Raw genomic sequence first — 26,752 nt, 5'->3', positions numbered from 1 at the left:
AATACTACTTCCAAAGAAAGTCAACTGCTTTTAAACATGCTCAAGAGTCAAGCAGACGAGACGATCCACCACGCCATAATCCATGCTGTTCGTAAACGGCAGCGTGGAACAGCTTGGCTAGTGACGTCGACATGACGTTTCGTGTGACGTCTGCTTAATCCACTCGTAAGATCTGCGCTGAGTTGGCTGGAGTTTACGAACAGCCGTCAAGCAAGCAAGCAAGCTCTTTGGCCACAACAAAGATTTTCCCAAAGTTATTAGAAGATTTTGCGGCAGTGTTCGTTCTTATTTGATTACTTTGCTGATCGCACAATATAACTTTACGTTACCGTAGAATATGGAGAGCTCATCAGAATCCAAAGCAGCAAGCATATTATTTATTGAACCGTTTTATGGAGGGTCCCACAAGCAACTTATGGATATAATTCGAAATGGCAAGTATCATCATCTTCTAATTACACCTATGATTTCAGTGGCGGCTTGTTTGGGTTTATGGTACCAGTTAGATAAGCCGGAGACACATTTAACTCGTTTATTTTCAAATAAAATTAATTTCTACTTACCTCATATGCTTAGCGGAACATTTTTCAACTTTGGATCACTTTTTTTTCCCATGAAAAAAGCGTTATTTTTAACATAATTATTTATTGGTCGTTGCTAATTCGGCGGGCAAATCTTGACGCACGTTGTCTATCGTCAGCTGATATGCAGTGTTTCCAAACTTATGAACCGATAAATGCCGCACAAACTATTCACAAAAGGTTTTTAATAGAAAATTGATCCACAAACCATTCACGAAAGGTTAGGTTAGGCAAACATAGAAAATTGATTTGGAAAAAAATCCCGCTCACACGTCATCTTGTAAAACTACCGCGTGGTCGTTACACTAACACTTATTAACTGAAAAATGATTGTTATTAATCCACAAACCACTCACGGAAGGTTAGGTTAGGCGGTACTACTTTACTATACCGGAGACACCTATCAATGATTTATTTCGCAATTTTTTACATTGCTAATGTACTATTCTGCATTGCGGAACATTTCTTTAGGTGAAATAATGAATTTCTAACGAAAATAATGTCTATTTCTTACATTAACGAGTACTTACTGTTGTTCCTTATTTCCCACAAACTATCCACGGGTAGCCCCAAAATTCACGATAGCCCAACGAACCATCACGGGGATGAGGTATGCCTACTATGTTAGGTTAGGCCTGTTAGGTTAGGTTCCATTAGCACTCCTTTCGTTCAATTTAGCATATTCGGACAATACGAGAGCGTATTGTGCTCTCATGCAGAAAGCAAATGGTGGCAGCAGCAATAGCGCATCTGAGAGAGATTTCCGTAGAAAACCACATGCATTAGCATTAAAATGGATCAAAACTACATTCCCGAACATCAACAACGCTACAGAAAATGATTTACGTAAGTACTTTCTCCTGTAAATTTGAAGAAATCCGTCTCTGGTATAGTAAAGTGTTACCAGTTAGGCAAACAGAAAATTAAATTTAAAAAAAAAAATCCCGCTCACACATAATCTTGTAAAACTACTGTCAATTGCTGCACTGACAGGAGGTTACGTAATCGAATGCATGGAACATTTGATTCACGTAGTCGACGGTAATGGTGGCACGAGCTATCGTACAACGGAAATGCATGAATGACGAAAAATACCTTACTTACAGGCCAAATAAGTTCGAAAAAACAATTTCTACGGCTTCAGAAAGTCCACAAGTACTTTCTCGTCTTTTCTCCTGTAAATTTCAAGAAATGTGTCTCTGGCTTATCTAATCGTTACCGGGTTTATTTGTAAGTCCACTTCATGCACAGAAAAGATACTCTGAACTGGACCTACAGTTTAGAGAGAGAGAGAGAGAGTTAAAGTTTATTAAATGGTTTATTAATTAATTGGAAGTTTTTGATGCATAACATAATAAGTATGTTGCAAAATTATGTAGAAATTTAAGCTTAGAGATTACTGTTATTTTGATGTCAATTTACTGCTATTTTGATGTAAATTAACATGTTCTTTAACTGTAACACTTACTGTAACATGGTCATTTTTTTATTGGAGAAAGGTGGAAAGTTGACCAGGTGAATTTTTTATCTTGAATCTCCCTTGCCTAATTTCATGTCTACGTCCAGTCAAGATCTCCCACTGGCCATATGCATGTATGTGTGTTCCTTTTTTCTAGCAATTTCATCTAATCACCATTCATCCTCATCCATGCAATTAACCTAATGAGACAGTAAGGCAATATGAAATTTAAATTGAAAGTATGAATCTTTTCAATGGCCGTAGTTATAGATCAAGAATGGTAGACTTGAGGGTGCAAGTTCCGGTTGTTTAATTCATAATGAGTCATGACGCACAGGCATTTCTTCACATGGTTCGATTTCAGGCATGTCACGTGATAATATTCGCATGAGCACGTGAACACTCATGTGTGTGTCTTAAATTATGCACATATTAAATGCACACACACACACATACATATATTTATTCAAGAAAATACTATGTTTGATGTACGAGTATACATAGACAATTTACTCTGACAGGACTTCTTTCATATCTGGTAACTTGGGTAAATATGCATATTGCCCGAACGGATTTCTTCAAATTTACAGAACAAACTACTTACTGAAATCAGTTTCTGTAGCATTGTCGAAGTTCTTCGAGATATTTTCTTTCGCGGAAACTGAAATTGTGTTTCCATTATGTACCTGCAGATGGTGCAAGCGTCGAAAGTCACGCTGTCTTGCCAGTGTTTCCAAACGTGCCTTTTTTTTACGAGAATTTTTTTTTTTTTAACTGTGCTTACCTAACCGAACTATGGTTTTTGTTGCTATCCGTCAATGGTTTTTGTTGCTATCCGTCAATGGTTTTTGAGTCTATCCATCAATGGTTCGTGGGGCTATCGTCAATGGTTTTTGGGGCTATCCATCAATGGTTTGTGGGGCTATCAATCAATGGTTTTTTGGAGCTATCCGTCAATGGTTTGTGATGACATAATGAACACGAAAGTAGGTATTTTTCGGTGAAGAAGGTTGAAACACTGCATACCTACTCCAAATCGACAAAACACAAGCACGACGTGCGATGATCCACGATGAGTGAACGCCATATTGTCTGTTACCCAAGCGGAACAAGGAAGACAAATAATGACTCGTAATATGAAAAGTTGACACTATTTTATGGAAAAAGGCATAGCTTCACCTTAAGAATCTTCCGCAATGCAGAATAGGTAAGTAGCAATGCTAAAATTAACAAAATAAAGGAGTGAGGGGTGTTCAGGCGATATCACATAATTACCGTAACTTTTCTAGATATTTGGTAACACTGACTCCCACGGAGGGCGTTGAACGCAATTGATGTGCATGTTGCATAGAGCTGACAGGTAAGGGGCTGTTGGCCACTATACCCAGAAGATGTTCAGTTCCCTGTGCGAACACTGAAACAAGTGGCAATACTTCTTACATTCGGCACCAGAGTGCAGCATGTTCAAGGCATGTCTAGGGCACTTGAAAAGGTCTGTGGTACATAGTTGCAAACTTTAGCGAGGATTTGCTAAACCTCACAGATTTTTAAGGGGGACAGGGACAATTTCTCCTTGGTCCTTCTTGTATTACTTCAAATATAGCGTGATTTTGGAAGGAAATTGTTGAAAATAAATTGAACTGTTATTCTCACTTTTTCAATTGAAGATGAAGTTACAAGAGAGGAGTAAATTGCATTCAGTACAAAACCATTATTGTGAACACTCGTATGCGAACCGTACGGGATGCCACTGTTCAATTTGTATTTATGTTCACTAGTCCACTAACACACTTCAGTGACATTTACTGCATCTGGTCTGGAGAACGATTTTTCATTCCATACATTCCTATATGTTATTTGCAAGACACTTATTGATGTCTTGCATATGAACAGTTGCTGCCATCTACTTGAAGTGGATGGGATTCAATGGTCACTAAATGCTTTCATTGTTAGCTTAGGCAGCCAACACCTGATCACGTAAGATCTGGTCCATGAGTGCCCACAGGATTTTTTCCAGGGGGCAAGATTCATACACAAGCCCAGTTGTGAACACACACACAACTTGATTAATTAAAACAATTAATATTATCTATATTAATAATAATATTCATCTTTATTTTTTAATGTTATGAGTGATTTAGCTCACAAAACATTGACAATTTGTGAAATAAGGTGATACAGGTATTTGAAAAGAAAAATGCTGGTGAAAACAGCTCAATCTGCATGTCCATCACCAGGAGACAGTAATTCAATTCTAAATTTATAATATATTTGAGTTACTCAAATCTTCCATTCATAATCGTGACAAGTCAGTGATGGTTCAGATTGTGTAATGACGTTTTGCAAGTTTTCGTATGGCAATAAGATGGCACGAACACGATTTGGACATTATAAATTTAAATGCACGAATGGGTATGTCAGCTCACATCATTGAGGAGAAGCACATGATTAAATAGAGAAGGGTTTTGAAAAGTGTGATGGGAAACACATTTGAATATCTAGGATGCTTCATTCATTTCGGAAGAAGACGGGAATAAATTAAATAATGAAAATGGTTACATAGACCCCCTATGCAGTTTTCTTTTCACAAGTGGAGTAGGCCACCATCTTTAAAATTCAATGTAATTGAAAACATCAGGAATTCCTGTTAAAAGGGATATTTGGAATTTATAAATTTCAAAAAATGTGATAAAAAATTTTCATCTTAAATAATAATAAAACAGACTGCTTGTTTCACAGTTAAGTTGCTACATTCGAACAATGTGACATTGACAAGATCCATTGTATAACTGATCCTTTTTTAAAGATTTGTAACCATTGTTATAACTGTATCTTTAATCAGACTAAAAATAAATGTCTGATGAAGGGAGCGTGTGTTCTCCTGAAATGTCACAACAGAAAACTTGTAACAACAGTAGAGAGAAATAATCAAACAAGCAGTTCAAATAAATTAAATATCTTACAAGAATGTGCATGTTCTATAAAATGAATCCCCACACATGGTGAAAATAGCACAAGAGCTAGGTTCACCACCTGGTTAAAGTAGTCACTCTGATTAATTAATTTAACCTGCCCAAAAAACAGGTAAAACTGGGTTTTATAGTACTTTTCAGGTTATGTTTAAAAATATAAATTTTAAAAATGAAATACATTGTGATGAAATACATTTTTTCATGGTAGAATGTGTCTGATCTTTCAGTTTGTATTGAATTAGTTGAATGAATCAAAAACTGTTTAATATTTTTTGTTAACATACAACCTTGGTAACAATGAAGTTCGACCAGAAAGGAATACATGATTAAATGCACAGAGACATAGGCGGTGGAATGGGTGACCCGCAGAAGTGACGCATGTGTGTAAGAGGAGGCGTGTGAGCAGGCAAGAATTGTGATCCCAGCATGTTGCACCCAAGGTCACGTAAAGAACGAAAACGGGGAACTATACGCGTGACATTGAACTTCGACCAGGCACCAGACCCATATGGAAAATTCCCGATAGTGGCGCATTCGACGGAAGCATGACGTCACGGACACGATAAGGGAGTCCACCGTATATAAGTGCGTGCTGTGCACCGAGGAACCGCAGTGCATCATCACCATGGCCAGGGGCAAACCTATTGACAACACCGTGAGGAGAAGAGTGGTGGAGTTGCAACGGGATGGACTCAGTGAACGGGAAATAGGGCACCAACTGAACTTACCCAAGTCAACCGTCCACTGCATCATCAAACACCACCAAAATACGGGTACTACAGAGCCAGGTAAGGCCCCGGTCGAAAACACCTGCTGAGCGTGTGTGACCTACGGATATTTAGGCGCTATATCCAGACCAACAATCATGTTTCTGTGGCCGAATTACGACTGTGGACTCGAGAATGCTTCCACATTGAAGTGTCAACCAGAACCATTCGCCGTTACCTACAGCGATGCGGTTACCGACTGTACAAGGCGAAACGTAAACCCTTCCTTTCCATGTTGAACAAAGGCAATCGACTACGGTGGGCACGAATGTACGGGGGATGGACATTTTGGCAGTGGAACAGGGTTTTGTGGAGGGACGAATCCATTTTCAATGTTGTGTACGGGAAAATACGGAAAACAGTCATTTGTCGGAAGGAGTAACAGAATGAAGCAAAATGTTATGCACGTCGGGTACAGAAACCTGCGTCAGTGATAGTATGGAGATGCATGATGGCATCTGGGTTGGCCCACTACATGTCTGTGAGGGCATTGTGAATGCACACGCCTATACACGCATACTGGAGAGGCATCTTCCCACAGTGCGAAGGCACCTGTTCCACAGGCGGCGTCTCATCTTTCAACACGACAATGCCAGGCCCCATACAGCGCGGCTGACAAGAGAATGGTTGACTCGCCATCATGTGCGAACTCTGCCATGGCCACCATCGAGTCCCGACCTCTTGCCCATTGAGAATGTGTGGCATGTTCTTAAGCGACGTGTGCAACAGAGGGGACCCACGACAGTGGCTGCTCTTATCGCCTGCCTGCAGGAGGAATGGCACCGCATCGATGTGGAATACCTTGAACGACTCGTCCGCAGCATGCCCCAACGCATTGCCACAGTTATTCACCGACGGGGCGGCGTCACACCATGGTAAACAGGATCCCCTCTAACAGTGGCCGAACTTCAATGTCACGTGTAGATGGACGAAAATGTTTTATTTTGTGTGGACACCATACATTGCTGCGTTGCAGCAGAAATTTATGTTTTCCTTTGTTCCATGTAGCCTGCTGAATAAAACATGTTAAGCATATGCATGTGTTCTCCTTCTTTCACAACGCACTCCTATATTTGTGACTGGTCGAACTTCATTGTCACTAAGGTTGTAGTTAGGAATTGATAATGAAGGTTTCACATGTTCAAGTAAATAAAATGCATTAACTAAAAATGTTCTCTTCTAAGATATTTGACGAGTAGTTTGATTCTACTCTTCCTGGATGGTGGCCTCTGTAGCGGAATGGTTAGCACATCATGACCTGGGCATGAGCATTTTTTGTGAGTGCCACTTCATTAATATCATCACTATCTCCCATCTTCGCGATTAGCCAAAAGAGTCAGAAAAGTGAAGTAAAATAAACCAAATCAATCAATCTTCGTGGATGGTGTATGGGCAATGAGAGATTTAACTTCTTGAGAAGAGGTTTTGATGGTGGAGAGAGAGTGTGAACAGGCAGACTGCACGTCCGGGAGTGGGTTGTTAATATCATGCGAGATAAAGTTTTCATGAAAGAAATTATTGAATAAGTGCATTCTTTTTTTTTCCGCAGGCTATTTTCGATTTGTACATGATTTCCAATGAAATTTATCCTATCCTGTAAAACCTAAATTTTGTACTGTTAATAGAGTAGCCATGATAGTAGATGTTTTGTGAGGTTATCACTTTCCTTTGCTCACTGCAAAATATTTTGTTACGCAAAAAATGTATTGCGAGGTTTTTCTTTTTTACAGATTTTAAACATGATGAAACAGAACTTGTTACCATGTCTGCAAAAAAATGGCACTGGAGAGCTAGAAGTAGCGCACTGTGGCTCTCTCAAGCTATCCCATGGAATGGAAATTTCAGGTAGGTTCAGTAGATATTCAGTCTGAATCAGTCTGGTATGAATTTGGTTGATTTTAGAATTAAGCTTAAAATCAATAACTACTCCTTACACTTTCATACCTTTAGAGGTACTCTCTGTCCAGAAACTAAATGCTCGGTTGATGATGGCATTGGAAGTGAAAATTTAAATATGCAATATGTTACGACCAAATTGTATGACACATGTCCTTCCCATTTGAAATTCTTGGAGATTTCTATGCTGCCTTTCCTTAAGTTCATATCTAAGTAATGTGTGCTAGAAAGATTTCAGTATGCAGCAGAAAGAAAAAGTTATAGCAGTCTTAAAATCAGCACATCAGCAAGACAAAATACCCATCACCAGTGATGAAACGCTCAAAGTACCTTACATGACAGTGAACCCACACTGTGACATAACTTTTATTTATTGCTTTACGTAACTGTAAAATTCCTTGAATATTCAATGCACGAGTTATACATGCCATTTTTTAAAATCAATGATGCCACTCGCACAGTGACACATAACTTTTATTTTATTTTACATAACTGTAAAGATCCTTGAATATCTAATCCATATTTGTATTTTTTTAAAATATCTTTCACTGTGGGATTTTGCCACACTGATACAGCTTTCGTTGTGTAGTTTTTTTGTTTTGGTGGGGGGGGGGGATATTTTCAGAATTGCGTAAATTTGTAAAAGGTATTTTAAAGTACTGATATAAATACCACCACTATTCTTTGAACAAAGCACCACAACGAATAGTGAACACTGTTGCTCTATCAGTGTGTGACCTCACATTGTCGTGGAGGGGAGAGAGACACACACTTTTCGTAACTTTAGCTCGTCGTGAATGATAACGTGGGCTGATCAAATGCTTAATTGTGATGCCACCTCCTTGACTGTGATGTGCCGCTTTTCCCGTATCACGTTCTCCACAGCTGCAATGTTGTCTTTCATGACTGCCGTGAATGTTTGACCTGGGTGGGAAGTCCACACTGGTGATGCAATTTTTTAACTTCTCAGTTCATTCATACACTTTTGTAGGACTCATACCCTGGTCACAGTACTGAATTCTCATCAGACGATGAATCTCTATAGGTTTCACACCTTCGCTAAACAAAAATCTCACTACACTTTGCTGCTCTTGCTTGTTGCACTATGGGAAGAACGTCTCTACTTCCACAATTCATGTCTGAACCGGCCAATGTTCCATGGCAGACTAATTTTCTGACATCTGCCTAAGCATGGAAGACTTCTGTGCATGCGCACCTGCATTCCGACTGGGTTCCGAAATGATATTGGTAGATACAATATGCATCACCCTGTATAAGTGACAGACACACTGTTGAATTTCTGACATTATCAAATAAAATTTCAAGAGAACATAGGCATTGAGTTGGGGAAAAAAACAATTTTTTTGCAGTTTTTTTCTCAAAAGTGTTACCTATCAATGATAATAAATTAGCTGGCAACATTTTTATTGTTCCACAACTTTCATTTATCTTTTTAGGGTAGAAAGACACTCATTTCTAAATTTAAAGTAAAGCTTTTTATAATTCATAGCCAGTCATAACCAGTGGTATTTTTTCATTTACTTCAGTGCAAATGCCAGAAAAGAGACATAATGAGAATACTAGAAGGTATTAAATTAAAAATTGTCCAAAGATTATTTATGTAGATTATATTTTTTATGAAAATTTTATGTAACTTATTTTGATTCATTCATGTTTCAGAGTTCTGTTTGCTAGCTCAGTATTGAACCTAGCTGAACTTGTTGCACTTCGTCCAGATTTAAATTCTTTGAAAAAGATAATTTACTTTCATGAAAATCAACTTGTTTATCCAGTTCGAAAGCACCAAGATAGAGATTTTCAGTATGGATACAATCAAATTTTAACTTGGTAAGGACATTTTTTTTCTTGTACTTTGTTGTCATTTTCTTACTGTAATATTTATATGTTAATATTCATTTTCTCAGTTGTGTAGAGGGCCCTCAGTAAATTTTAAACCTGTACCTCCAAGACTTTGGGATCGAAATTATTATAGTAAAATCTAGACACATCATGGATGCAGCGTTTGAATTCTGAAGGAGCCATGCATGTTTATCTTACACAAATATACAATATTTTAATTTAACTCACAAATAAGCATAATGCTTTCACCGATCAGTTTTGGTGATGAATTGGCAATTTTTTTTTAGTTACTCTGCTTATCAGTACACAATAAACATGTTCTCTCCTTCAGATAAAATCATGTGATTTGAACTAAACCAATGATACAGAATTGAAGTGTGGAAACCGTCTTGTTCTATTATGTACTATGTTTATTGGACAGCCACCTAATGCATTGCTACAAGCAGGCATGTAAGCCGGGCTTACACTTCATTAGTTCTACAAAAATGTATGTAATTATCTGCCAAAAATTTGTAAACAACTTCAAAGTTCAAATCGGGTTGACACCAGTGTTCGAGATCCTGTTTGTTAGATTGCAACACTTCAGCGCCAGATAGCACATGGGATCTCCCGCCTTTTGCTTGTGGAAAGCTGTAAGCCTTCTGGATTTTGCCTTACAAATTTCTGACCGCAAACAAGCAGTGCCTACCGTATCTGGATGGAGAAGAGCGGCCAAAACCCTACGCTGTGTAAACCTACGGCCATAGGCTTACAGCATCATTGCAAACCTCATGTTTAGAAAAAGTGTTGTTCATGAATGTTAGCATCCCGGGTTCGATCCCTGGCCGGTTCAAATCCGGGAACTTTTCTAACGTTGGAAGCGGCTCTGGCACCCACCCAGCGTCGAATAACATGGGTACCTGGTGGAAACCCTGGGGGGTAAAGGTGGTCAGGAGCGTGATGCTGATCACATCATCCCCACTCACGACCGGATCAAGAAAGTGTGGGGCGTTACCCCCACACCCCCTATATGCCTTCATGGCGTAGTGCTAAGCACAGGTGAGTACTTTACTTTACTTTACATGAATGTTCGCAGTATGTCTTTCCACGAGGGAGGATTAAGCATAGTAATTTTTCCAGGGGTAGGGGTAAACTAGGTATATTTCTCCCATAATAAAGTTGCCTCCTCAAAAGATACAAATTCAACATTTTTCTGCAATGCTCTTATATTAATAACATAATTTGATGTGACTGAAATGAAATTATATGTGTGAAATATATTCTTTTATGGTTGACATTAATTTTCCAGGAAGGGCTTCCTCCCCTTGCCCCTTCTGGACATCCATGGTGTCGTTTAAACTTCGTAATTATGCTACATACTACTAAATTGTTCTACATATTATTAATATTAATTTGTAACAAAACATAAATATAAATTAGAATGGTTCAACCAACGGGATGAGTTTGACGTTATACGTGAAAAGTTTGAGAAAATTCAACTACCACGAACAGCGGCTCTCTTGTTTTATTTATATCCCCAACTTCCAAACGACTTTTTAAACTTGTGCGAGATTTAGCACTATTATGCTTGGGTTGGCTTCACTGGCTAACCATGAATACGTGCCAGCGAGACCCAGGTCCTGCAAGAGGAGGGTTCTCCAGCGTTCGGGTATGAATGAATGGTTGTTGTCTGCAAAGGAAATTTGAGCCAGTGGTGTTTTATGGAGGTTTTTGTCCAGAAACAGGGAATTCTGAAGCAATAAACTAGCAGGAAGGGGAAAATGGAGAAACACCTAAAAATGAGCGAGAAATGGGAAAATTAGATATACATTAATGTGCTAAACGCTTGTTTCTGTTTTTCACTTGTAGGAGAGCATAAACATTGGAAATATAAGATCTCTGTTTTTTTGTTTATATTTGAACTCAGCTGGTAGTAATTGAGCTAAAAAGTGCAATAACTTTTCAAAAATTAAACTGTTTAATTAAAACTGAATATTGAACCAGTTCTACAAATCTCATGTCAAATGTGAACAAAATATTATTAATTACATTTAATTACATAGTCCGTGGTTTAAACACTCTTCGAATAACATACGAAAAGCCTGTTTATAGTCTTTCAGGTGCTAGATTTTATTTTACACTACCCTAAGAAAGCACTTACATCTCCTTTCACAGAAATTTCTGGATAAATCCTTAGAATTAGCGAGCATTTGTTTTATATTTTATTTTGTTGTTCTTTTTTTTTTTTTTTTTTTTTACGAAATATAAGAGCATTTTAAGGCAAGAGAGGGAATTTATTTATGTCCAAAAGGGATGTTCCCCTCTGAGTCAGAAACATCACTGCTTCGAGCAGTGACCGCTTTTGGATGTGTTTGTTTGTGTGTTGTGTCTCGCGGAATTTCTTTGCAACTTCCATCCATTGAAAAGCGGGCTGTCATCCCTCTACTGTGGTGTGATAGTGAACAACAACAACAACAACTGCATTACGGAAGAAAACAAGTGTGATTGTGCGGTGGGGTGGAGAATTTGTTGAAGATGCCGTTTTCAAGCAAGGATTTTTCTGCCAAGAAGAACTTGTGGATGTATTTAGGCCCACCACTTCTCTAGCAGGCACAGTAACAGAAACGAAAAATAAAGTGCGCCAATTTTGTGATTCATGGTATGAGCTGATACTTGGTTACGCGGTTGTAAAAAGTATTCAGCACTTTTCTGTTTCTTTCTGTTTTCGTTTCTTTATTATCATTATTCTTCATTTTATCTAACTTTGCATTTTATATGGTTACGTTACTCATTGTGATAGGAATAAAACTGACGTAATTATCAATTGAAATGTACGAGATATACAGCCTAGCAAAGAAAACACCAGGCTCAGGTATTTATCAACAATATTTAATCTGATGTAGTGTAACTTCGTTTTTAAGGGGTGTAAGGTTAAATTTAGTGCCAAAATTAGGGAAGTGTTCTGAAAAAATGGGGTGGGGGAGGGGTCGATGTGTGTGGATAAATCACTGATCATGCCAGCCCAAAAATAAGCACAACGGGAAGTAGCCTTCATAGACTTACACTGTTGGAAAGATCACTCTCCGCCACTGGCTACAAGTATGTCTGAAAGGCATATTACAATCACTGTACAGCAAGAAAACATGGTAACAGATGTGGAGCATTTACGCTTGTACATATTTGCAGCAGTCTTTTTGATGGTAGACCAACAGTAGTCAGGAAGCATACTGCTATTCCAATGTCCACTGAAGCACTTTTCAAACACAGCATTTGTCCTGGAGGAACCTTTGCCCATGTTCATCACTGACTGCTCCCAGGTTTTGCGGAGCCCACATGCGAATCCAGAAAGTATAATTTGAGGGACATATAACAACACCCTATGACATGAAAGCAGTGTACCATGTCATGAACAATAACTTCATAATTGTGTGCTTTGACATTAACCAGGAAACTAGAACATACCAACTTAAATGCCTGCCATGCTACCTTCTCTGGATCAGAAAGTGTAGAATCAAATGCTCCATCATGAAGAATGGCTCTCTAATTTGTATGCCAATAAACGCATCTTCTTCCTTAACCTTTGCCTCACTTAAGCATGAGAATTTCATCCTGAGATATCTGAAAGCCTGACCTTCTCGGTCTAGTGCTTTGACGAAGATTTTCTTCAAACCAAGCTTGATGTGCGATGGGGGCAGAAAGGCATTTTGGGGGTTCACAAGTGGTTCTCGTGATATGTTCTCGGTGCCAGGAATGTACGTGGTGGCCAGTACATTTACAGACATAAGGATTAGCTCTGTCCCAGTTGTCCTACTCTCCGAGGCCAAGAGTATTTCTTGTAACCTTGTTGCATGCCTGTTAGAATTCCAGTAACTTTCAGGTCTCCAGAAACTCGCCATTGGAATGTATGGTATTGAATGTACTGAAATAAAGCACACATTCCGTACATCATGTTTCCTTTGTGTGAACAGCATATGCCACTGGAACAGATGGTTGCATGTTGCCAATATGGAGAAGCACCTCTTTCAGACTTAGTTGCAATGAACAAATGCCAATCTGTTGGATTATGTTCGTGCCCCAATGCCTGAAATAAGCCAGTCACATCATTACAATCCACAATTCCGCCACTCTCTGCGAAATAGCCTGCAAATTGCTTTTGCCGCTTTCTAAACTAACTAATTTCACATCTTTTTCTATTTTGTCCTTGTAGTCAGTTTCTCAAATCCTGGAACATGAATTGCAATAGATGTATGGTGCTCAGGACTTTTCATGGTATCCCACGTAACAGCCGAAGTACAGTTCATATCCCTTTTTCAGTATAGGTGTTATGCCACATTATTTACTCTTCAGTGTAAGTTCACCAGATGCATAACAAAATACATCTGGTTTATGTTTACACTGCAGGGACATTTTCAACACACTGAATTCAGTCTTTTTCATCACACACTTCACATGCAGCACACACGAACATTCTGTAACCACCTTCCACAGCACCACCAAACACCTGCAATGACATAGCAATATGCTATGCACTTAATAAGCTAGCATAGATGGCAGCATATGTTAGGCAGTGGTGACAGTACACGTTAGGAAGTGCTTGTTTCATATGCAGATTTATAACTGGATTTCTATGCATATCTTATCCTGTCACAAATACATTAAAAACACACAATTTCATGTAAGAGACAAATTTCTTGTTGTACGGTGTTATTGTATAATTTGTACCTGAGCTTATGCCCATTCGAAAGCAAATTCTTACTAATTCCCACTGATACCGATCCTTGAACATTTTTACAATTAAAAGTTGACTAAGTAGCAGAAGTCCAGTTTAGGCATGTACTTACTTTTCAGTTACTCCAGCTACTACTACATCATGTGACTTCCTCAGGAGTTAGGACAAGAATAGTCAAAGTTTAAAAACATGTGAAGGTGAGTGGATTACAAAAGGTTAAAAATGGAGAAGGTAAAAAACAATGCAGAGTGCCCAAATGTTTCAAAAGTGCAAATGATTCTATTGAACTTAACACAAAATAATCATTTGTCATCTTAAAAACATCAGCAATGCATAAATCAGGTGACAAACATAATGATTGTTATTATCGTCCCATATCACTCCTGCCTATTTTTGCCAAGCTATTGGAATCGCTTATATGCAACTACCTCAAATTGTATCTGAGGGATGTAATTGTACCTCAGCAGCATGGCTTTGTAGGCAGGAGAACAATGGTTACAAACTTAGCTGTAATAAAACAGAATATTGCTGATAGCTTTAATATCCAACTATAAATTAATGTTATTTACATGGATATGAGCAAAGCATTTGACAAGATGAATCACATAATTCTTATACAAACACTACGTTCATTGAGGTATTGGGTCAGCTGTGAGAACAGTTGACTATTTATATATCAAACTGTATGCAAACTGTTGTGTTGAATGGTTTTTCATCTTTTGAAAGGGAAGTGTCATCTGAGGCCCCAAGGTTTCAACTTAGACCCATATTTTATTATTTGCAATGAACCATATTTCATTATTTTCAAATGATGTGCCCCTCAAAATACAAAAAGCTAAAGTCATAATATACGCAGATGACACAAAGTTGGACCACCAGATTTGGTCAGTAGATGACTACTTAAAACTGCAAGCTGATTTGAATAACTTTGCCAAGTGGTGTAAAGAAACAGGAATGATCCTGATGTGCAAGAGTGTATCTTATATTAATAAGAAATGAGTTGTCTCTTACAACTATAGCATAGACAATAGGATAGTTCAAGGAACAAACAATGTCATAGATTTAGGCATTAGGCATTACTTTTACATCTGACTTTAACATTCAGTTGTCATCAAGCGATCATGAAAAGAAGTCTGAAACTTGTAGGTTTTATCAAGAGAAACCTTTTGCATAAATTTTCAGTCTCAGCGGTAACCAGAATATACATCACACTAATTCACCTGATATTAGAATATTGAAGTCCAATCTGAAATCCTCAGCATAGGACTTGGGGAGGATGCGTTGGAAAAGGTACAAATGGCTGAAATGGCTGTGTTTTAAAAGCAATATTGAATATCGTAATATAAATTATTATATAACTTTATGTAGCTCTTTTGGTCTCAATACCTTGAAAGACAGAACAGTTTTTAATGACCTAATATTTTTACGTAAATTACTAAGACAAATTGGCTATGCTTTGAGGTGTTAGAGAAAATAAACTTCTATGTAACACCTTTTACAGAGAGAAACAGAACACCTTTTTACACACCATTCTCAAGGTTAAATGTACACAAAAACTCTCCAATAGTAAGAGTTCAGGAATCGTTTAAACTTTTGACTATTTTTATCCTAACTCCTGAAGATGGCACATGATGTAGTGAAAGTTGGAGTAACTGCAAAGTAAGTATATGTCTAAACTGAATTTCTGCTAACTAACTAACTAACGAACTCTCTAGCCTTCTTAAACCCGAAGGTTCATGGCTGCAGCAACACAGGCCTTCCATCTTTCCCTATCTTGAGCAAGTTCTATATACTCTTTTCCATCCCTACCGATTTCCCTTAGGTCCATCTCAACGTTGTCCCTCCATCTTCGTCTTGGCCTTCCTACAGGTCTCCTACCATCAGGTTTCCCAACAAGAATCCTGTAAACTCCTCTTTCCTCTCCCATTCGTGCCACATGGCCTGCCCACCTAAGTCTTCTTGATTTAATTATTCTAATAATATCTGGACATGAATACAAATTATGTAGTTCTAAATTATGTAACCTTCTCCACTCACCTGTCTCCTCATCCCTTTTAGGTCCAAATATTTTCCTAAGGATCTTATTTTCAAATACTCTCAATTTATGTTCCTCTTTCAATGTAAGGGACCAAGTTTCACATCCATATAATACTACAGGCAAAATTACTGTTTTGTATATTTTAACTTTTAGTTTCTTAGATATTAAACGAGAAGACAAAAGTTTATGAAGAGAGAAGTAACATGCATTTCCTGAATTAAGCCTACTTTTTATTTCCTCTTTAATATAATTTTCATTTGTTAATATTACTCCTAAGTATTTGAATTTGGAAACTCGTTCAAACGAGTTGTTATCAATAATTAGATTTTGATTATTACCTAACACTTGGTTTCGGCCTGTAAGCATATATTTAGTTTTCTCTTTGTTAACTTCCAAACCTATCTCTTTAGCAGTTTTGAAAAATATTTTAGCATTATTCTTAATTGTATTCACATCATCCCCCAGTAAGTCTACATCATCTGCATATGCTAACAACTGAGTCACACCATTTAATTTTAGTCCTTCTTTAGTTTCTTTTACCTTCCTTACAGCATATTCTAAGGCAAAATTAAAGAGCAATGGAGATAATGCATCTCCTTGTTTTAACCCATCATGAATTGTAAATTTGTCAGACATATTAATACCCACACGTATTTGACTTTCTGTTTCACTGGTGCATATTTTTATCATACTAACAAGCTTCTTAGGTATTCCAAACTCTACTAATACATTATATAATTTCTCTCTTTTGACCGAATCATATGCTTTTTTGAAATCAATGAATAGCTGTTGGACATTTTGATTATATTCCCACTTTATTACAAGTGTCTGTCTGATGTGAAAAATTTGATCTGTAGTTGATCTGTTATGTTTAAATCCACATTGATAATCACCTATAATTTCATTAGCATATGGGGTTAGTCTTGTTAAAAGAATGTTAGATAATATTTTATATGTTGTTGAGAGTAGAGAAATTCCACGGTAATTATTGCAGTTCATTTTATCACCTTTTTTAAACACAGGAACAATTATGGATTCTTTCCACTGTTGAGGGATTTCTTCTTTATTCCATATTAAACAAATTAATTTATGAATTTGACATATTAATGAATTTCCACCATATTTAATTAACTCAGCTGGTATTAAATCAATGCCAGGTGCTTTGTTATTCTTTAGCCTTTTAATAGCATCTTTAACTTCAGTCAAGTTAGGTTCTGGAACGAAAGGTTCTGCTGTGTGGACTTCATTCACTTCTGATTTATCTCCTACATGAACATTTAAAAGGTCATTAAAGTAGTTCTTCCATCTATTTAGAATATCGCTTGGGTCAGCTAGAAAATCACCGTCTTTATCTTTTATCAAGTTTACTTTAGGTTGCCACCCCTTTCTAAACTCATTTACACCTTTATATAAATCTCTGATATTTTAATTTTTGCTGTTTGTTTCAATTTCATTAATTTTGCTTTTCAAGTAATCTCTTTTTTTACTTCTACACGTGCGGTTAACTTCTCGCTTTATTCTATTATAATTGTTTAGATTTGTATCATCAGAGTTATTTAACCACCTAAGTCTAGCCTGATTTCTTATTTCTATTAGATTATGACATTCATTATCAAACCATGGCTTACTTTTCCTCGGTTTATGGTATCCTATACTTTCTTTAGTTTATCCTAACTCCTGAAGATGGCACATGATGTAGTGAAAGTTGGAGTAACTGCAAAGTAAGTATATGTCTAAACTGAACTTCTGCTACTTATTGAAATGATGGGTGCCTTGTGACTTTTCTAAATTAAAAGTTGTATATTATTGCCCTGTTGCAAAACAACAGATATTCCTAAATAAGAACTGTTCAGTAATATGGTTATTGTAGAGATATGGAGGTTATTAAACTGAGAAAACCTCGTCATGGTAATATTCACGCTTGTTTATTTCCTGGAATTGTCCGACCAGCGGGCGATCCCAAGAATGCGCTAGCTTTGTAACTTCCGTTAAACAAGGAACTGAAAGGCAAACGCGCGGATCTAAACAAGATCTGGCGTGTTCGAAAGGTTTAACAACCTTTCGAAGCCTAAGATTATAAAAGGGAGCTCACTCCCGGAGCTGGCTCTCATTTGAACTACGCTTATCATCGACGCTCTTCTCTTTGGATTTTGACGCTCATTCGACGCTCATATGGATAATTAGTCTCTGATTACATTTCACTCTACAACACATTAACACTACTGAACTACGACGACGGAACACGGAGTTACGGCTGCCTAGCATGCAGCGAGTCGCAAGGGATTGCTCGGTTTGGTGAGCCAAGGGTCGCAGGATAGAACCTTGGCACCAGTCACAATTCGGTCTGCAAGAAGCATCTGGACAAGAACATCACACACCTACCAGGTATGAACAAGCGTAAATAACCTTTACATTCACATTCCATATCTCTACCCTCTTAATCGGAGCAGGTTCAGCCAACAGATACAATTAAGCTCTACCTAAAATGTATAATTGAAACATCCCTGTGACCTCAGATCCAAGGTAAAACGGGATTACAACATTATATACCTATTTTTATAAGTCAATTCCTCATGCATGTGTAAATACGAGAGGATATCAAAATGTAATTGAGTAAATTTTTTACACCCAAACATAACTGTATTCACAAAAACTGGAACATAAATTTTGAAGGTTGAACATTCCTCTACTTTTCCACAAAACATCCATTTACATTTATACATTTCTGCCACCGTGACACCAATTTTTCGATGCCCATGCGGTAGAAATCGTTCGGCGGAATGAGTAACCAATGACTCACAGCTGTCACCCTTCAGCTCGCAGCTGAAGGGTTTGCCGGCAAAGTGTTCCTTCAGTGGGCTGAACAGGCAAAAGTCTGATGGGGCCAGGTATGGACTGTATGCTGGATGCTTGAGAATTTCCCAGTGCCAGGAATTGACTTTTTGCATCATTGATGCAGCCACATGGGGACGAGCATTGTCATGGAGAATGATGACCTCCTCCAGAGATTTTGCTGGACGTTTACAGCGCAAAGCATCTTGTAGACAATCCGGTGTGGCACAATATGCAGCAGCATTTACAGTTGCTCATTTTACCCCAAAATCAACAAGAATGACACCCTGGCTGTACCAGAAAATGGTAAGCAAAACTTTTCCTGCAGATGGGGTTGTCCTGAATTTTTTGGGTGGGGGCGAATTTGTGTCTTTCCATAAGAGTTGGAAGTGGTTGGAAAAACTGACTTTTTTCGGCTTTTGTCACAAAAGTGTCTTAAATCGATGAAAATACAGGAGTTGGTAGTATTTTTCATGTTCCATGGTTTTTGTTTTTCTCCCTACTGTAAAATAGCCACTCATTTCTAAATATAAAATTCAATTTACAATATGAAATTCGTAGCTAGACATAAACAGTATTTTCAAGAAAGCTGGCTTTTTTTTTGAATTGGCGGTTCTTTCCAAATGTCATCTTCATATTTCAGTAGGCTTATTAAATATATCTTTGTAGTATAAATATATTTACGTAACTAGAGTAGTTTTGCATACATTTTTAATAGAATCTAATAGTATATGATTTTCAACATTTGAATTTGTTATATGAACGCGTACTACATGAAGAAAAAAAGAAAATACTGCTCTACCTTTTGAAAATCTAGTAGTAGTAACACACCCATGTTCACCAGTTTTTGAGTCCTGGGGGCAAATTTACTTTTCTTTGAATTGGCATGTTTCCGGTGACGTTAAGAAGTTGAAATTCTTGGAATTGTGGGTGCGGTTTTCTAATGACTTTGTTGTCGAGGAATTTGCGTGTTTCCGGTGATGTTAATGGGTTGAAATTCTTGGAATTTTGTATGAGTATGGTTTCTGGGGTGGGGAATGTGGAAAACATGTTTAATGCGTAAAACGTTGTTCTTTTTTCTTATTTTTTAGTAGTTCCTGGAAACCGTGAGAGTTTTGTCGGTCGTTAATTGAAAACAAGATGACTGTTGAGAAGCTAAGGGAAACGTTATAAAAATTCTCGGAACCGGTGAACTGTATGTTTGAAATGGGTAGAGGTTAAATTGCTTAAATATGCTTAACGGAAAACGTGATGTAGAAAAAAGGAAGGTATAAATAGAAGGGACACAAGATAATAGGAACATGTGAGGATGGATGTGTGCTGTACAAGATTGTCTGATAATGGCATGAATTTCTACGAGAGCAGCTATGAGGAGTTCTGGGAACTTGTTCAATCTTGCGGCGATCTGGATAACGATCGAACGGCCCTGCATCGGCTGCTGAGTTATTTCCTGTTTATGTATGTAGCGATACCTGAATCTCCCTGGTGTGGATGTTACCTGTTCAATGAATTAGGAAAAGGAGTTCATTATCACTGTGAGACAAGATAGAAAAGAGAAAAAGAAGAGCGGACGAGAGAACAGGATTTCCAAGTCACGTGTGTATGTGCGAACTACGTCACAGGAAGGAGGAGGACAAGATCAACAAAGTTTTGAAGGAGAGAGTGAAAGAGTGGCTTTCCTTGTTGGCAAACAGAAATTCCTTGTGGTGTTCTGGCTGTGATCGTTCGTTGTTAGGTAAATTAGAAGGACATCCCTGTTTCCATGTGGTTCCTCCCGAAGGTTTTGGTGTTCGCAGACGTCTGTTTCCCGACGATCCTCTGGCTGTACCTTTATTGCCGTTACCAGGGATGCCATCACCTACAGTATCCGATTGTTTTACCTTTTACGACATATGAGAGTGTTTACTTACCACGATTGCTGGACTTGTGCCGAACCGTATGTCATCAATTACGTATCAGTGAATTCGAGATACAGAACGTACAGAAAGTGGCCTATAGGATTATGTCAGACTCCGGAAGAATTAGTTACTTCAGGATTTTACTATTCAGGACTGGGTATTGTGCTTTTATTGTTTGCATGGACTTTGCGATTGGACATACAAAGATTGTCCGATTCTAGGACATTACCTGTTGATACTCCGTTGTCCTTTTATACGGAGTGTTGCAGTGTTACATCGTAACTCCAAGAGTTGCAAGTATTGCGACAGTGTAGAAACTCAGATGACAATGTGCAAAATATGTTTTGAGAATCCATGCAATGTTGTAATTCTTCCGTGTCGACATTTTGTTTCCTGCGGATCCTGTCCTTCTCAATTGGACAAGTGTGCCATGTACCAGGGCAGCATTGAAGATACATTGACTGTTTTCACCTGTTGAACAAAATGGATGTTTGTTTTTTGGACGTTCAGGGTCTTTGAGAAGCAGAAGGAGAATTTGTGTGGAAAGAAGTCGGAACTTTAAAATTTCCTTTCAACAATGCATTTGACCATATGGTTTACACTTTTTGAGTGAAAAGTATAGCAGAGTGAATTACTGGCTCCGTGCCAAGAAACACTGTCTCAACTGGGGAGATGGGTGGCTACCGTATGAGAAATTAGGAGACTTTTTATATTTTGTGCTTCTGAATCAGGAAGTGTACGTCAAAGGTACGGAGAAAGTAAAATGGTTGGAAATTTTTTTTGGAGAAAAACTTATGGTTAAAATATCTGTACGTAACATCGAAGAACTTGAATGTCCAAAATTGGATAGTGTGAAAAAGACTTCAGGAAGATGCAAAGAACATAGTAAATGTGAAAATGTTAAAAAAAACCTGTGCAGTTGAAAATGTCTGGAAGATATACAGTTTCTATTGTAATAAGTTCAAGAAATAAAATATTTTTTTTAAAATATACAAATGTTTTATTTACAATCGATAATATAGGTTTACAAGTTCAGAATGGTTATTTTACAATTGATAATATGGAAGGTTTACAATACCTGAGGGGTTATATTACAGTAGATAAAATAACAATGGTTGATTTACAAGACATAAAATAACAATGGTTAATTTTCAATATGAAATACAAATGGATAATTGACAACATCAAATACATAAAAGTAACAGAACTTATTTGCAATGTCAATGTGTGACCAAGATTGTTCTGAAGATATATTTCAATCAATGTACCAAAGAGCATAGAAATAGCTCATTAAATCAGGTACTTCTTTTATTTCTGAAACCATTTTTTTTTATATAATATACCTTCTGTCAAAAAAGGTACCAGGAATTTGTAATTTAAATGGCCCGCACAAATGATTTTAAAAAAATCTTTTTTTCCGTAAGTTGGTAGCTTTATACTTAATTACTATGCCAAACATGAGTGTGATCTGTCAACCAATTTGTGTACAGCAGCAGGTTGAATCAGTCCACTTCAGTAGTGCATCACGATTTTTACATTGAACGAAATTATTGAACAAGGAGTTTGCCTTAAATTTTGTGTTGGGAATGGAATTTCGTGTGCCGACTCGCTAAAAATGTTAGAAAAGACTTATGGTGAATCAGTTTTATCAAAAACATGGGTTTATGAGTGGTACAAAGCGTTCAAGGAGAGCCGAGAAATCATCGAAGACATGCCTCGTTCTGGATGACCTTCGACCTCTTCAACCGATGAAAACATTGAAAAAGTGAAGGAAATTGTGCTCGATAATCGCCATTCCAGCTTAAGAGAGATAGCTAGTGACCTTAACATCTCTCACGAGTCTGTTCATTCGATTTTGGTGGCTATTTTGTGCATGAGACACGTTGCCGCACAGCTTGTTCCAAAAGAGCTGAATTTTCTTCAAAAACAGTACCGTGAGCAGTTCTCTTTAGACATGCTGGATCGCACAAATTCTGATCCCACATTCATGGAACGCATCATAACTGGTGATGAGACATGGGTCTATAAGTTTGACATGCAAACAAGTCAACAGTCATCAGAATGGAGGACAAAAGACGAGCCGAAACCGAAAAAACCACGTCAAAGTCGCTCAAAAGTCAAGATGATGCTCATTGTTTTCTTCGATATTCGTGGTTTGGTGCATCATGAATTCGTTCCAGAGGGAGAGACGGTCAATAAAGAATACTATTTGTCTGTATTGAAGCGTTTGTGTGAGAAAATCCGTCAGAAACGGCCAGATTTGTGGAAGATCAATTCGTGGATTTTACATGACGATAATGCGCCATCGCATAGAGCGACAGTTGTGACCGAATTAAAGGACAAAAACACAATAAATACCATCGAACAACCACCGTATTCACCAGATCTGGCCCTGTGTGACTTCTTTATGTTTCCAAAACTAAAATTGCCGCTCCGGGGTACCCGTTTTGACTCGATTGAAGCCATAAAGCAAAATTCGTGGAAGGAGCTGAAGGCCATACCGGAAAGCGCCTATAAAAAGTGTTTCCAAGACTGGAAAAAATGCTGGCATATGTGTGTTGCATCAAATGGGGCCTACTTTGAAGACGACAAAATAAATAGTGATGAATAAATGAAAATTGTGCGTTTTATTTAACAATTCCCAGTACTTTTTTGACAGAATATACAAAAGCAAATTTATGATACCGTTCATTCATTAATTTTGGCAGAGGTCTAAAAAGTTTACACAAAAGTAAGTGTAGTTCAAGAGGCTGTGAAAATAAAGGCATCCGGTGAATAATGTTGATACATCGAGATAAACCATTTTCTGAAAAAATTTACACCACTGACGGTGATATTTCCTGTAACCATATAAGAGAATCATCGACCGGTTTCGACATAATTTAGCAAGTCAGATTTCAAAGCACACAGTTCTCTAATTTGTTTAAAATCGATGCGTATGGATGATCTCCCCTGTTGCGAAAACTCCCACACCAAATTGAAAGGGGATTCCTTTTCGAATTCTTTTGCCACGTACTTGTTTTTATCTTAGTTCAGAAAATATGTGTTTGCAAGATAGAGATCTAAACATGCATCTACGTCGTGTAGTTCAGGACATTCGATTGCATCTGTAGAAAAACCTATTTCCCTATGTCTTTTTATGAAATCACAGTCCGTAGTCACATCCATTTCTTCGACCACCGCTTCGTTCTTGATATTGACAGTTTTGATTTTGATTTGTTCCACACGTTTGCGAGTTTTACGTTTGGAAGCATCATCCTGTTGGGTCATACGTTTCACAAGTTTGTTGTGTTTTTCCATTGTAGAATCCGCAGTAGGTTCCATGATGTTTTCACTAGAGCTGTCTCTAGTTGACACTGAGAGAAAGATAGAGCAGCACACATTTTATATAGCTTTTTTCATGACACGAGCCCTGATCACGTGGATAGAACAATACACTTGTTTCCCTCTGGGGTACTTGGAATGTGGTAAACATTTGAAGATCTGACGGAAACGGTGTAGGATATATCCATCTTTACTGACACCTGGTGGAAATGTTTGAATGAAATCCTTGGTTGTAACATGACGTGCTTTGTAATACCAGGTGTGCCGGTTAATAATTCTTAATTCATCTGAAAGAAAACAAGTGTATCTGGAGAGAAAGGTAACACATGCTTTATTCAAAGTATGCGCCATCGCTAGCTATACATTGTGCCCATCTGTCTGTTAAATTGTGGATGCCCTTCCAGAAAAATCGTTCACATTTTGAGGTGATCCAGTCAGCAAGTCATTCTTCGACATCTTCGTAATTGTTGAAGTGTTGCTGGGAAAGTGAGTGAGACATCGATGAAAACAAGTGGTAGTCCGAAGGGGCTAAGGCTGGTGAGTATGGCAGGTGGGGCAAGAATTCCCAGCCAAGTGCAGAAATGGTGTCTCGGATGCCTTTCGCCGTGTGTGATAAGGTGTTGTCAAGCTGCAAAATCACTTTTATGTGTCTTGTCGCCCAATCTGGGCACTTTTCGATCAATGCATGGTTCAAATTGATGAATGCGAATGGCATTCACTGTTTCACCTGGTTTCAGAAGCTCATGGTACAGCACACCCCTCTGATTCCAGCATTGTCTTCCTTCCGAAGCGATTCGGTTTTGCGGTCGATGTTGAAGGTTGTCCTGGGTCAACCCATGACTTTTTGCATTTTGGGTTCTCGAAGTAGATCCATTTTTCGTCCCCAGTCACTATCCGATGCAAGAAAGACTTTCTTTCGTGCCGAGAAAGCAACACTTCAGACAACGTTTTTCGCTTTTCCATTTGTCTGTCGTTCAGATGATGTGGGACCCATTTTCCTGCTCTTGGATCTTTCCCATGACATGAAGACGATCAGATATGGTTTGACGACCAACATTAACTTCTCTGCCAGTTGTTGTTGCATTTGCGTATCGTCTTCGTCCAACAGTGCTTGCAATTCAGCATCTTGGAATTTTTTCGGCTGGCCCGGGCGACCTTTGTCTTTCAAGTCCAAATCACCACTTTTGAATTGTCGAAACCAACGCACACACGCATCTTGCGTCAGAACATTGTCACCGTACGTTTCCACAAGGATATGATGGCTTTCACTCGCATTTTTCTTTTGATTGAACAAGAAAAGCAGGACATGCCGCACATGCTCCTTTTTTGGTTTAAGGTCAACATGTTTCCCACACAAACCCAATATCTCGATCACTTGCACTCGGTTGCACATCCACGGCATTTTGATAGGTACTGTCCTGGCAACCACTGACGTAACAGTTGAGACTGTGCACCAACCCTTGCTTCCAGCACCATCCAGGGACGAAATTAAGAATTATTAACTGGCACACCTGGTAAGCATATACGCAACAGTAATGTTCGCATGTCGTGGCCAATACCCCCTGTAAGGGAATGTTGTTGTAAGTCCAAACTGAGGAAAGTTACGAATTCTTGATAGAAAGGATGAAATCCGTATGAATCGAAATATTCAGCCACATTTTTTTTGTCAAAATAGAAGGCCACCCAGTGTGTACCCCGGGAGTCGGAATTGTCAGTGTTTGCAATTATCAAGGCAGGGGTAGGAAACGTCCGAGGTAGAAGATCTCTCGGGTAAACACCGTAGAAAATGTTTTTGGTGGAACAGTTACGAGGTAGAATCGGTCTTGATCTGCAACGTGTTCATGCTGCTTATGTATTCGAAAACGTATAATAATACGGTAGTCTTCGGTTATTTTTATATTCTCAGGGTGAAATCAGTCTTACATTTGGGGGGGGGGACGAATGCGTGTCAACAGCTTTGGCAGTTGCTACGCTCAAAGAAACACTATTATGAATAATATCACTTATCAGTTCGATGAGTTTTCCCATCACATGTAGTATAATGCGTGCATCAGAGCTGCTTCGATAACACTGCGAGCTAGAAACACAAGCACACACATTTATAGAAAACTCTGCCTCACTGATGGACAATAACACTTCTGTCTTTTGGTATATCTACTGCAGATTCGAATTCAGCATATGAAAGGCATGTTATATTTTCCGATAGCTGGGGAGAAAATTGCATCTCTGCTCCGATGATACCCTGTTCCTGGAGACGTGTGCATGTCATTTCCTGAAGAGTCTGGTGTTATGTCGTAAATCAGGAAAAAGGATCCATTCTCGATCATTTTCCGTGTGATCTGGTGTCTGTAGTTGCTGTGGTGAATGCCTGTACTGGAAAATAGAGTTTGATAGGCATGTGTTATCAATCTGCTATT

At 38.2% G+C, this 26,752-nt stretch overlaps 1 protein-coding gene across 1 annotated transcript in view; it reads left to right on the top strand.

Annotated features, from left to right (window-relative positions):
• Positions 1-266: 266 nt before the first annotated feature.
• Positions 267-26,752, top strand: part of LOC145998429 (tRNA-queuosine alpha-mannosyltransferase) — a 42,600-nt gene continuing 16,114 nt past the window's right edge. Inside the window, exons 1-3 of the mRNA XM_083134836.1 lie at positions 267-434; positions 7,510-7,624; positions 9,356-9,523. Of these exons, the coding sequence (XP_082990962.1) occupies positions 338-434; positions 7,510-7,624; positions 9,356-9,523 (380 nt within the window). The 5' untranslated portion in view covers positions 267-337. The remainder of the gene's footprint in view (positions 435-7,509; positions 7,625-9,355; positions 9,524-26,752) is intronic.

This window comes from Lepisma saccharinum, chromosome 14, assembly GCF_977018435.1.
Source record: "Lepisma saccharinum chromosome 14, izLepSacc3.1, whole genome shotgun sequence".
Lineage (NCBI taxonomy): Eukaryota > Metazoa > Arthropoda > Insecta > Zygentoma > Lepismatidae > Lepisma > Lepisma saccharinum.
The sequence above is the reverse complement of the archived record's forward strand: the minus strand, read 5'-3'. Positions and strand labels throughout refer to the sequence as shown.